The 14,530-nt window shown below is 47.0% G+C and overlaps 1 protein-coding gene across 1 annotated transcript in view; it reads right to left on the bottom strand.

Annotated features, from left to right (window-relative positions):
* The window catches only part of LAMA3 (laminin subunit alpha 3), a 1,062,926-nt gene that overhangs the window by 52,525 nt on the left and 995,871 nt on the right, over positions 1-14,530 (bottom strand). Inside the window, exons 54-56 of the mRNA XM_078687418.1 lie at positions 9,034-9,150; positions 7,389-7,543; positions 2,771-2,912 (exon numbers count right to left, since the gene is read on the bottom strand). Coding sequence (XP_078543544.1) covers positions 2,771-2,912; positions 7,389-7,543; positions 9,034-9,150 — 414 coding nt within the window. The remainder of the gene's footprint in view (positions 1-2,770; positions 2,913-7,388; positions 7,544-9,033; positions 9,151-14,530) is intronic.

Raw genomic sequence — 14,530 nt, forward strand, 5'->3', positions numbered from 1 at the left:
GCTGATTTGTCTCTGGGAAATGCCATACTTATCAATGCAGGATGGTTATGAAAACACAAAGCTTCAAAATCCACTGTGAGGTCAATAAAATTGCTCAGATGTGTTGACATTTTCTGCTTCAGGTTCACTAAATCATAATAATATCCAGTTATTTGCAAGGGTGTTTACAGGTGGTAGTCGCCCCACTAATTTTGAGGAACAATACTTATTTTTCCTTATCAGACATTTAGTTAGAGCAAGACAGACAAAGGAATAAAGAGGAAAAAGAAGGAGGAAGAAATGGATTGGAAAACATGAACAGTAGGAAAAGTATGGCTGACAAAGAATATGTTAATGTTAATAGGATTTATAGAGTGCAAACTTTAGATAAAGCAAGAGGGAGTGTAAGGTGGTGGAAGAAAGAGTCATGAGATGAAATCATAGCTAGGCAGATTGTTTTTCGGCAACCCTGGTACATGGCACTTCAATGATGGGCTGCTATGTAAAAATATAGACCGCATGCACTTAAGATTTTACTAATTAGGCATGTCTCATATAGAAAATATGTAAACAGAAGTTAGGGCTAGTCACCGACAACACCTCCCCATTCATCGCCTGTAACCCTTAAAGAAAATATAGCTGACATTGAAAACATTGAGCAGAATACTTTAACCTGTTAACCGCGGCGTAAATTCCGCTGCGGTGCCGGTGATTTCTTGTGTGGGCGGGGCCACGTCGGCCAACGGACGTGCTCAGCACTACTGAGGTAGTGCTCGCGACGGCCGTTGGCCGACGGGCGCAGCGAACGGGTTAAAACCCAGTTTGGTGCAAGAATATTGTGGCATATATATCGTCTAGCAAACATTTGTGTCCTAAATATTATTTACAAAAATACCGCCCCCTTGAAATTATTATTAGAAAATCTACATCCAGTGAACCCAATATTTAGGCCACGATAATAATATCAGACAATATTCTTGGGTCTGACGTTAGCCAAGACCTTTTGAGTTTACTAAAATTATATACATGATATAATTACTTAAAGGGGCTTTCAGCCATCATCTAAATCCTCTGCTCTGTTATTGTCTCCATCACATGTTTCTTACACCCGCTACAGCATGAGGAAGACGGTCAGCCCATGCCACTCAATGGTTAAATTCACTGTGAGTCACTGTATTCTGCCCTTTCACTAAGATTACATCTACACACAAAGCAGTTCCTTTAAGTGCCAAAGACTACTATGACAATGTGCGCTTCCCCAAAAAATATCTGTGATTTTTGCCAAAGTTTCTTTTTTTTTACACATCCCCAACAATAACGTTTTGCAAAATCCATGGCATAACAAAGCAAGCATTGACAAAGCCAAACGGCTGGTGGCCAATGCCCAACTTATTAGCTTTAGCCAACTGAAAATCATAATACTAAGTGTTTTAATTATGGATATTATAATTATTAATCACCAGAGGAAAACTCTGCGAATTCCACTAATTTGGCAAATGTAGCAATGGCTGTGCTTGTGCACAAACACCCTATCCTGGTTCCTTTCAGACATAACAGACGTGCGAATGAAATACATCCTATTAAATCTCACTTAAGTGTTCACCATTATCATAAAATATGAAAAGCGAGCTAAATACTGCATTTCTGTATGTCAGTGTAGAACCATGACATATGTAGGATCTGTTGGGGGAAGTGTGGATATAGGGGACTCTTACAGGCACCTCTGCTTAGTGGGATGGAGAGGGCACACCTGCAGAACTCCATCTAATTGGTAAGGGAGAGACTCTGTTGGTATTAATATAGTTGGAATTCATAGTCTAGGTGGAGCAAGGCTTCTTTGTTTAATCCCCCTCTGTCGCCCCTTGTTGTCCCCTCTGAAAGCATGGTAGAGCAGTAACTTTTGGAAGGAATGGGATGTGTAAAGTGCATAATGCAAAAAGGCAACAAAGTGCTGAAGCTGGTACAGGAAAAGAACATCCGCTACAACCAGAGAGCTGCCATCACCGGAGGGTGAAGGGCCAGGTTTTCAATTGTTTTCGGAAGGCTACATTGGAGTCCAAGCTCACTATGTGAATAGGCAGAGTGTTCCAAAGTTTAGCTGCTGCTATCGAAAAGGAGCGGCTGCCCTACCTGGCTTTCCGGATTCTCGGAATGATTACCTTCCTAAGAGAAGATGATCTAAGCTGTCTTTTTGGTTATACAATGAAATGCTGTTCTCAAACACACCGGCCCTTGATGATGAAGAGTCAGAAATACCATGCAAAGAGCTTTCTATGTCCCAGGCTTCCTAACAGGCAGCCAGTGGAGATGGCACATGCCTTCCACAACTGAGAGTTGTTTGGAAACATTCAGAACCAGGCAAGCTGCTGCATTCTGAATGACCTGCAGTCTGTTAAGCGAAGACTTATTGATGTTTAAGTATAAAGCGTTTCAATAATCTGGGCACAATGTGATTAAAGCAATGACCACTGCTATTCTGAGCTCAGCCGGAATAAGTGGGGAGACCTTTTTCAGACTTTTAATGATAAAAAACAAATAACTCATGGCTGTATTGACCTGGGTGTCAAAGGTAAGAGACTTATCAAATATAACCCCATATATTTTATCAGAGGCAACTCAAGTAGGTAAGGCACCACACGTCTCATGCCACCAAGATTTGCCCCCTCAAAGGCCAGGGGTCGCAAAGGAAGTGCCAGGAGTAGAAGGGAGCAAGCCAGAAGTCACAGCTGCGACCGCTGACTACTTCCAAATGACGTCCATGACAATGTCTGATGTTAGGCTTGACACTCACTCTTAAAGCATTTCCAGCTGCATCCGTTGCCTTCGTGGCAGCTTCCTCTGCTGCATTGACGGCTTTCACAATGTCCTCGTAGGCGTTGGCAGCGTCGATTGCGCATCGTACCAGCTCGTCACTACTTGTGTTCTTCTTAATTCTGTAAAAAGCCAAATACATGAAAAATGTTCAAATAATCTTCAGCACTGTACAGTATATCTCCACTGATACAGCATTGTATTTGTGTGGTTTCGGGGAGCATTAACTTAAGCACAACACTCTAATAAAATTGGGGCTTAAAGCTTCTACTACAATTAATTTCAACCTTTCAAAATAGCCATGAAAAGGACAATCTTCTGTTGCTTCATGACTTGACCAGTGGCCACATTCTCCTTTCAGGAAATCTACAGAAATAGAATCCATTTTCTTTTAAATCGTCTTATTGAGGCTTCCTTGCCATATGCAACTAAATAGCATATAACAACCAAAACAATTTGTTTCATCCCAAAGGCCCCCCCTCCCCTCGGCCCCCCGGTAGAAAAGAATCAATGCTGACAATGTCCAACAGTGCACCTGTAGGGTCCCACTATAATATTGTCCCTTTTCCTTTTTGAGTGTGGCAGTAAAGGAGACTACTTCCCTGTGTAATAATGTTTAAAGGGCTTCCCAGAAGGTGAGCTCTGATGGAACCAATCCCCCGATGATCTCCAGGAACTCGTCTAGCTCCCTTCTGAGCCACTCCCCTAACCTATCATCTGAGAGAAGCTAGTAACTCAGGAGCCAATAAAACCACCATCCCCCTTCTTAAGAGTAAGAACTAATTAGATAGGGGACTGATCAGACAGGCATCTGGGAAGAATGGACGTGTGTATGATCTCCAGTAGCAGGCCAGCCGGAGCTAGAAAGGAGTCTAGTCTTGTTTACGAACTACGTACATAGGAAAAGTATGTGTAAGCATTATTTTGACATTGCATAATGCGCTAAATATCACAGAGGCTCATGGACTGTACCCATTTCTTTCCAAATTGATGTATTACGATTATGACACGATGTACTAGTGGAGTCCCGTCTGGCATTAATGGGGGACTAAAAGACCATATCCGGTGTTCAGCCACGAACAAGGGTGGGCCTAGTGCCAAGAAATAGTCCATGACCTATCTTCAACTACACCAATAACCACCACCCAACGGCCCTGTGGATCAGTGGTGGTGCTCCTCAGTTCAAAGGGGAAGTTTCTGTGAGGTAGGACCACCACTCCCCGGGACCGCCTGGTGAAGCCAGAGTGGAACACTCTGGTGAATCCATGTCTGCTGGGTAATCGGCAATTTCTGCCCAAGAGAATGTGTCTCTTGCAGGAGCAAAAGGTCTGGGGCCATATTTCACATTCAAGTATATGATCTTAAATGCTGAATATGTTACGCTAAGAGGTATGTTTGTGTGCATGTAGGGCTGAAGACATGGGAAATAAACAAGGGGGATGAGCCACATTTGTACCCATGAGCAAAACTATACCAACTAACCCAACTACCCCCACACCAAACACTTCTAGAAATTAAGTATCTATTGCCATGAAAACAAAACGTAATAACCAACAATAAGGATTGTGTACAATGCCGTTGTGCATGCATTGCTTTACAAAAGAAAGAAGATGGCAGGCAGTATATGAACCGGGAAGGAGGGTGGGTTCCTCCAGCACGATGCAGGACAACACTATCCCCTGGGGGTCCAGGATTGGAACCAGGTGGTGAAAACTTGCTCAGGTTTGGTGCCCTCCAGCTCCTTCAGGACCCACACTAGGCGCAGGTTGTTTCTCCCCGAGAGCCCCTCCACATCCTCAGCCCACTGCTTCAGGATGACTGTGGCCCCTCTCAAGTAAGACAGTTCCTTTTTTGGGGTGGCAACCTCGTCCTCCACCATAGAGACCCTAGTTTTGACTTCCTTGGTGTAGTCAGCCAGAGACCAGAGATTCTGCTGTAGTAGGGCCACCTCCACCCAACTCTGCCAATCTGGGACTCCAGTGCCAATTAGGTGTCTTCAGTGGACTGAATGATTACGGCAGATGTAGTGGCCCCTTCTGATCCTTGGGTGGGGGTGCAGGGATGTCGTTGGCTCTGCCACCTTTAAGGGCCATTGGGGTCTTTCTGCATTTGTCAATCATCCCCACGTTCGATGAGAGAGGGGCATCGTCTTTGCCCATGTAGGTTGCCCAGGCATGGAGCCAGTATGGGAGGGGCCCTAGCAGTTGTCACAGAGCAGACCTGGGGGTATGCACCCCATCACGTAGGTCTGTGAGGCAGGCCCCATTCCAACTATCCAGGACTCTGAAGGATGGGAGGGCAGCGATGATGGAGACGAGGTCACTGACCTCCAATGCAGCGAAGTAAATCCTCACACCAGCTCTGCTCCTTGGGGTCCAGTCATCAGCCCACAGGCCTCTGAGTCACTGAGTGGCCCCAAAAGTCGTCCTTCAGAAGAGCAGGAGGCCATGAGTCTTGTGGCCATAAGAAGCTCTTAGCCCTTGTTGCAGCCAACAGCACTCACAAGATCCAAGGGGAAACCAACGTGGTGCTCTCAGGCCAGGGGCAGCCCACTGCACTAAGTAGGTCACAGGCTGAAGCTCCCGGGATCACAAGCAATAAATCGTGCCATCACCAATGGGACCCTCCCCCATCCCTGGATTGCTTTGTTGCTGGCATGAGAGTGGCACCCAACAAACTACCACTGCCCGCTGGACCCCACTGTGACTCTTCTGCATGCATGCCCCCGCAGATGCAGTCCTTCCCTGCTTTTGCTTCGCCACCTAACCTCCATCTGCCTAGAATGCATCGCCAGCAGTGCAGACCACAGCACAGCAGTGCAGTGGGACCTATGCTGTTCAGTACAATTTTTTTTTGTGATTCTTCTAGATAGATATCGACTGGGCAGGAGCCAGACAAAATCGAGCAGTTTGTTACTTCATACTGCTTTGAATGATATTTTGCGGTAATTTGGTCTACCTGGAAAATATTTTAAATAACAAAAAGGTGCAAAGCAGTGTCGTTCCCATCTGGTCCTCAATTTCTCTTGTCTAATTAACAGCTTTAGATGTCGTGCACGGATGTATGACGTTACAACGCATACCATTACAACGCCTACCTTTACAACGCGGTTTTTACCACGCATACCATTACAACGCATAGCGCTTTGGGGTGCTGGATAGTGAATAGTTTAATTTACTATTCCAACTCCAGTCCCCGTGGATAGTAGGGAAGGTTATTGGATAGTAAATTAACCGATTCCCTATCCTAGAGTGCCCCCCAGAGCAATGCGTATGTAATAGTTTGCGTTGTAAAAGTTGCGTTGTAATGGTAGGTCGTTGTAAAAGTTTCGTTGTAAAGGTTGTATACCCTTGCAACCGCAGCAAAAGTGCCATCTTTCCGCACATACAATTTAGCTAGAGCAGTACACTCAGGCAGGCACAATGAATGCACAAATGATGGAATAGTCTAAATATTATGGCATTGTATAAGCACAAGAGTTGCTGCAACCCCCATCGTTTGAGGCACTACGTTTTATTTTTCCTTCCACAAAATAGTAAAGTCTATGCTATCATACAGCTTTATAGCTCGCTGCTGAGGGCTATTCCGGTTGTTAAAGGCCCTGACCCAGAGTTATAGGCCTGTGCCACAGATGAGTGCATGTAAAGAGGGAATGGGCCTTTAACAAATGTATAGCCCAAGGCACAAGGGCTATAAGGCTGTTAGAACATTCCACCCACTGAGGATAGAATGTTCTAAATTGAAAAGGGAGAAACAGAAAGATAAACATTGGAATATTGGAGCAAAAAGTCCATACAAGCAATATAAGCCCTGAGCCATCCCATTGTCTTGAATGGATCTCTCAACATTCCAGTTGTCTAATATAACCTAAGAGCCTGCAGTAGTTGACTCTAATGTCCATTAAAGGCCCACTCTAGAGTTAACCCCTTCCCTGCGGGGCTAATTCCCCTGCAGTGCGGGGGAGGGGGGGCACGCGCGGCGCCGCGTTGCTCGTGACGAGCTCAGCTCGTCATGCTGCACAGTGGAGCTGTGCTCATGACGAGCTGAGCTCGTCACGACTCCGCCCACTCAATGGAACACAGGAGGGGAATTATCCCAGCGTGGGTGTTCCGCGGCAGTTATGACGAGCTCAGCCCATCATGAGCACAGCTCCACTGTGCCTCATGAGCTCGTCATGAGCGTCGAAGGAGTTAAAGGTCTGAGCCGAGGGCGAGGGCTTTTAACAAGAAAGCGGTTCTTTGATGGTCGGTAGAACCCCCTACAGAGGGCTCTAAGGCTATTAGAACATTCTGCCCTAGAGGGCAGAATATTCGAATTTGTAAAACAAAGGCTTCACGGAGCCCGAGGGGGTTGGAATGTTGATGCTCTGGACTTCCCTCAGCCATTAGAAGCCCGGAGCACTCCATTGTCTTCAATGGTGCGCTCAACATTCCAATAGTCCAACTATTTTTTAGACCTATGTGGATGTTGTTGGTGGGTTGGTGACCTGGGTACACATGCAATCCCACAGGGAAACAAGTGTGAGCAAACGTGTGCAGAATTCAGCTTGAATAGAGTGTATTCAACACAATGAGCCTGGGAGACTGAAATGTGCTTACTCCTCCAGCTGTTTCGCCAGGTTGTGTAGTTCTTCTGCGTGCTCCTCCGCTCTCACCACCAGTGGCTCTTTGCCTGCGGCCTGGGATAGCGTCTTCACTTTCTCACTCAGTTCCTGTTTTGCACCATCTAGCTGAGCAGCTAGCTTTTCATATTCCTGTGAAGAGATAAAAAGAAAGCTTACTGCGCTTGCGTGGTCGTTTAATTTTCCTTTTCAGAAAAAAAATAATTGAGTGAAATAATTATTTTTTAGATTTGTGCGCAAGCGGCTGCCCAGGGGTGTCCTCGCGCGATTGCGCAATGCCTATCTTACGAGATCTCAATAAGAAGAGGTTAGAGAAAAGAAGAGTTTTAGGGCCTGATGTAGTAAAGTATTTCACAAAATCACGTGGCTTGCAACCTGCAAATGACATTTTAGAATTACTAACCCCTTCTGTGATTTGGAAATGGCTAACCGAGCTGCAATAGGGGTTTATGGCTCATTCCAAACCGCTGTTAAAAAGGGGCTGAATTGTTGTATGATGTGTCAATGGTTTGGGACTTGTAAAGGTGAAGCTGTGTCCATTGGACAGCTTCCTCTTAAGGAAATGCATCAGAGGACTGAGGTCATGCAAGCAGCAGACCCGGAGACTAAAGCTGCAGAAGCCACAATGGAGAATGGGAGCACGTAATATCTTAAGGGAAGATTGGAAAGACAGACAGACGTCACTGTGACGAGGCATTTGGCAAGGAGGGAGAGGGGGAGCAAGGGGGAGCAAGGGGAGGTATGGAGCAGCACTGCCTACTTTGAAAGTGTAACCTGTCAGAGCGGGATGGAGATCAGGTGCGAGGAAAGAAAGACTGATCAATACTAGGGTTGGTAAGGTTTACATTTATGAAAATGTTAGCCATGTTTATTGATATATTGCCTAAGAAAATAAAACATCCCCTTAGAAATGGATATATGCAGATATTTTCCCAGAAGGCTAGTGACCATCTGTGAAGCTATGTGCATAATAATGAGCAAGAGTTTTGAGGCACGTGCATGCTTTCCGGTCTCCATTTTGTTGTGAGCGTTATTACATTGTCAGGAGCTGTGTTCTTTTTCCTGCCCTCCCAGTTGGCGCTGGCAGCTTCTCTGCGCAACATATGGAGGTTTGTCTTAGAAGGAGCAGTCAGGATGCTTGTTGAGTTACCACATCCATTCCATAACTGGGCCCTTCATAGAGGTTTCTGACCGGAGGCGACTATTGCCAGGGATGAGGGGGGTTGTAGTGAAATGGAGAGCTCACCCTGCACGCTGATGCAACAAATGCAAGCCATCTCTCAATCAGTCCTCTTGCACCCAGATGTTTATCCAGACAGTCACTCGCTTTTACCATGTGTCTAATAGTGACAGGAATCAAGGAATTAGCCTCAGCTGTGACCCGTGGTTCTGACCACTTTAAAAATGGAGAAGGGGGAGCCTGGGACAGGGGAAAGCAAGGATGTGCTAGCTCGAGCTATTGAACAGCATTCACAGACAGAGCACCCAATGGCATGCTAGTGGGCGTCTAGGCACCTTCACATAACTGGTGGAAGTAAGGGACGATGTGATTGGCCCAAGTGAATGAGTCTCTGGGAATGGAATATTTCATATGTGAGCCTTGATCTCTGGCGCCCCAATACCTCTTTGCTCGTTTCCAACATCCTGAGAAGCCGGTTGGTCTGGGTTAAGGTGGATTCTGCATCGCGCAGGTGATCAGAGACGTCTTGCTGCTGTTTGTTAATCTCCTTTACTCTTTTCTGAAACATAAATGGAAAAAATGCAACGTTTTCTTAATTTTCTTTCTTTTTATGTAGACAGAACGAATGTTAAGTCCATCTCAAAACCAGGGAAAGAAGAATACACATTTTTGAAGGTTTCTCTTGGAGACATGATCCCCTTCCAGTCTACAGAGACAGTGTGAGCAGGATGCAGTGAATAGGGAAGTGAAGAGCGGTGAATAAAGAGATCCCCATACGCTACGTGGGTCTGCCTGCTGTTCATGAAGACAATACTCCTATGGAAGACTATCTGGACCTCACCTGGACACCATCCTGTACCTTTAACATCATACCCAGAAGCCCTAAACCTCACGCTTCACAAGGACCAGCATCCCGCTTGTACCCTAATTGTCTCTGGCTCACATTTCACAAATGATTGCCGCAAAAGCATTGCTTGGTGTGCAGCATGTTTGCAACTATAACAGGAGGAATGGAGTAAAGGTCATTTGCTGCAATTGAGCCCCATATATTTAATAAGAGAACAAAGAAGGAAATTCAATGTTCTCTTGGTTTTGTTTTAAAAAGCTGTATTGGGGAGGGAGGTTTGGGAAACATTTATTATCAGCTGTGCTATAAAGTGGACGTATTTTGTTACATTCTTTTCATAAGTCATTCAATTGAAATTATTTGGCATTAGCCAATCGTTAGTCTTCTACCTTTGTATGCAACAGTTCTCTTAGCATTACAACGAACGGCACCTGTATCGGCCTAGCATGCCTGTCTCACCGGAACTTTTTCTGTGATGCCTAACTTTGGCTCATACTTTTAATGAATCATTGAGCCCGATTAACAAAAGATGGGTAAAGTGCCCTGCTACAAACAGGTGCCGATGTATTTCTTTTGGGAATTCACAGATTCCCAGTAGTACTCCAGGAAAGCTGTGTACAGGTTTCCAGGCTACTACAAAGACATGTTTTCTGGGCTGCCATTTCCCCAATGCACAGAACTGTGCATAGTGTACATCTCTGTCCTAGGTCTATGCAGCTGTGCCCCAACATTCCCTCCTAGTTTGCAGGTTCCCCTCACACCCTGGAAATACTATTTACACCCGTCAGGAATCTCTCTTTCAGTTCTTGAGAGGTGGAAATTAGGCCAGGCCATTTCCGCCTGTTAAGCCATCACTTTTTTGGTTAAATAAATACTGCCAAATAAAACGAGAGTAGACCAGACTCACGAAGGCCATTTCCGTCTATAAACGTTCAGTCTTCAATATTGGCGTGAGCCTTGGTCCTGGGACAAATCCCTTTGAAACAAGCTAGCAATTGGGGAGAATATAGAAGATAGGAGTTCTCCACCTTTTGATGCTTCTTTCTGTCCGTAAAATATGTTTAATGAGAGGACACGCTGCATAAAGCTATTTGCTACCTCTCCCCAGTGGAAAATATGTCTGAATAAAATATCTTAATACTTGATGAAAGTGTTATTATTTTAAAATTATATTCAATAGGTATGCAGTCCTGAAAATACTGGGCTAAATGACAGGGGGTATGAGTATGGCAGACTTCCAGCTCTACTGTAAAGCCACACAATTATTGGGTATTAATTACTGGTTAATGGGTGGGGGAGATGACCCCACCTATCGCAATGAACTCTCTCCTAGTACTCGACCGTCTGATGAGGATCCTATATGATGACCCACACCCCAGTAACAAACCTAAGGTTACCAGGGTGATCCTTTGGAACTGGAGGGTGGTATACCAGGGCAGGGGCTGGGGGACATGGCTGACATGCCAGATCCTGCTGTGGCAGGTTCGCTGCCTTACACACACACTGCCCTACTGCATTGTTTTGCAAAACCAGATAGGATACGCATTACAACCTTTGGGACATCTGTGAAGGTTGCCGCAGTTCACTCCTTGAAAGACCTCCAGACGCACTTTTCTCTCTCAGTCACACAATTCCATAAGTACCTCCAACTGTGACACGCCCTACAGCCCTATACATCTCAGATCTACGACAGACATCCACGACAGTTTCAACGCCACGACCGCTCCGACAACCAATGAGACCTCCACCACCACGACCATCATCCGCACCAACTGCCTGCTCTACTGGACCAACATCAACGACGATGACACCATCAAGATCATGAACACCATCCACTCCGGATCTCCGTCAGATCCATGCCCACACCACATCTTCAACAAAGCCAGCACATCCATCGCACCTCATCTCCGGAAAGTCATCAACACCTCCTTCGAGACAGCAACCTTCCCGGAGAGAGCTGGAAACACGCCGAGATCAACACCTTACTCAAGAAACCCAAGGCGGACCCCAAGGACCTCAAGAACTTCCGGCCCATCTCCCTGCTCCTGTTCCCGGCAAAGGTCATCGAAAAGACCGTCAACGAACAACTGACCCGCTACCTCGAGGAGAACAACATCCTGAACCCTTCTCAGTCCGGGTTCCGCAGCAACCAAAGCACCGAGACTGCCCTCATCGCTGCCACCGATGACATCAAGTCCGTGCTGGACAACGGAGAAACGGCGGCCCTCATCCTCCTGGACCTGTCAGCCGCCTTCGACACGGTCTGTCACCACACACTACGAACACGCCTCCACAACGCTGGGATCCAAGAGAAGGCCCTGGACTGGACCACCTCCTTCCTCTCCAGCAGAACACAGAGCGTCTCCCTTCCCCCCTTCCGGTCCAAAGCCACCAAGATCATCTGCGGCGTACCCCAGGGCTCATCCCTCAGCCCAACTCTGTTTAACATGTACATGGCCCCGCTTGCCCAAGTCGCCCGTCGGCACGACCTCAACATCCTCTCCTATGCCGATGACACCCAGCTGATACTCACCCTCACCAAGGACCCTCACACCGCCAAAACCAACCTTCACGAAGGAATGACGGCCGTTGCTGAATGGATGAGGAACAGCTGACTGAAGCTGAACTCGGACAAGACGGAGGTCCTCATCCTCGGATGCAACCCTTCGGCCTGGGACGCCTCCTGCTGGCCGACCGCACTGGGAACCGCTCCAACACCCACCGACCACGCATGCAACCTAGGGGTCATCCTCGACTCCACCCTCTCCATGACTAAACAGGTCAATTCTGTCTCCTCCTCCTGCTTCAACACCCTCCGCATGCTCCGTAGGATCTACAAGTGGATCCCCACTGAAACGAGAAGAACAGTCACCCAGGCCCTTGTCAGCAGCAGGTTGGACTATGGAAACGCCCTCTACGCAGGAGCCTCAGCCAAACTCCTGAGACGGCTCCAATGCATCCAGAACGCCTCTGCACGCCTGATCCTCGACATCCCTCACCGCAGCCACATCACACCCCACCTGAGAGACCTGCACTGGTTTCCCGGTCAACAAGAGGATAACCTTCAAGCTCCTCACCCACGCACACAAGGCACTCCACAACACCGAACCAACGTACCTCAACAGACGACTCAGCTTCTACACCCCCACCCGCCAGCTCCGCTCCGCCGACCTCGCCCTCGCTACAGTCCCCCGCTTCTGAAGAGCGACCTCAGGTGGCAGAACGTTCTCCCACCTCGCCGCCAAGACATGGAACACCCTCCCCACCCACCTACGGCAGACCCAAGACCTGCTGACCTTCAGAAAACTCCTCAAGACCTGGCTTTTCGAGCAGTAGGAGCATTCCCCACCCCAGCGCCTTGAGACCCTCACGGGTGAGTAGTGCGCTTTACAAATGATATGATTGATTGATTGATTGATCTCCAGTCTTCCTGAACATGACCCTCTTGCGGCCAAGTTGTTGAGTGGCAGACTGGGGAAGTGAGGTGTCTCCAAAATCTACAGCACATTGGTGATAAACGTCTCTGACAGTTTCCAATCCCTGAGACAGAAGTGGGAAGGATTGCTTGGGCGACTGGATGACATGGACTGGACCAGGGCACAACTGGTCCCCTGAGAAATAGGAATATCATCGAGGCTTAGACTCATACAACTTAACTACCTCCACACCACCTATCTGACTCCAGGCAGGCAGGATCCTGACACCGGAACATCCTCAATGCCCATGCTCTAGCTCTGATTTCTATCAGGTGTGTGCCCATACCCTCCCATTAGATCCTACTGGCAACATATTATAGCTATTCGGACCCAAATACTGGAGACCCCTCTCACGTTTACACCCGCACTGGCACTCTTGGGCGTTCTTGATGAGACTGGGAATAGTCGCGGACACCGCTCTCTGCTTGGACTGGCCACAGCTATTGAAAAACGAGACATAGCTAGGAGATTGGACTCACTGCCCACCACCACTGAGTGGCAAAGGGGAATAGACTGGTGTGCATGAATGGAAAAACCTATATACACCACCAGAGACTGCCCTCAGAAACTCTCCCTGACAAGGGGCAAATGGATGAATTACTATGGACGAGGCAGTTAAATCTCTCATATGATGAACTGTGTGTGTCCAGTGGGTCACATTGAGGTGTGTGGGATGTAGGTGCGCTTACCTGTTCTACTTGTCTTTATTGTGCTGTTTGTAACCAGAACTTAATAAAATTGTTTACAAAAATTAAATGCTGGGAAAAGTACAGAAATCAAGGGGGTTAACATTACTATGCAACCCCAATACAACAAAAAAGGAATTTAACAAGTTTCCTACTTTGATATTTTGCTACACTTTGTGTTGCATTTAAGAAATACAGTTAGTGTTTTAGTGCCCTAAATTATAACTTAAAAGTATAACCGAAGAACTGGAATGTCTGTTATTGAAAACGCGAACGCGAACAGTGGACGCGCCTCCTTTGCGCCGAAGGAGCGCCAAAGGAAAGCCCGTCTGCGCCCGTCCACGACAAGACAAGGCCAGGGGCCGGTGCGTTGGGACCTAACGGATCCGGCAAAATTATTTATAGTGAGGAGCAGCTTTGGAGTCTGAGAAGTGACTTAACACCTTTATGTCCTCACCCTATATCTCCTGATGATATACTGACTCCTTGCACTCACCGTAAAGTTGCTACTGGGACTGTAGAAACGCTCCCTCACACTGAAGGAAGAGTTAAACCATATTCTTTAGCCCTTCTCAACTGCCGTTCTCTTCCTAAACATGCGAATGAAATTTGCATGTTGTTGGACGATCGGGACCCTGATATTTTATTTTTAACTGAAACCTGGCTGAATGAGGCCTCGGACTCTGATGTAGTCCAAGCCCTGCCACCTAACTATTCAATAAGCAGACAGGATCGTCTGACGGGGCTGGGGGGAGGGGTTACAATCATTCATAAAGTATATTTGGATGTCGGACTACTAGCAGTCCCTTATTAGACTGCGAGAGTTTGTCATTTGCCATCTCTTTCTCCCCACTTGCTCTTTCCCGGGGGTCTTGGTATATTGCCCACCAGGAGCACATAATAATTTCTGCAACAACCTCCATGATAAGA

The sequence above is a fragment of the Lissotriton helveticus genome, chromosome 4_1 (genome assembly GCF_964261635.1).
Source record: "Lissotriton helveticus chromosome 4_1, aLisHel1.1, whole genome shotgun sequence".
NCBI classification, from domain to species: domain Eukaryota; kingdom Metazoa; phylum Chordata; class Amphibia; order Caudata; family Salamandridae; genus Lissotriton; species Lissotriton helveticus.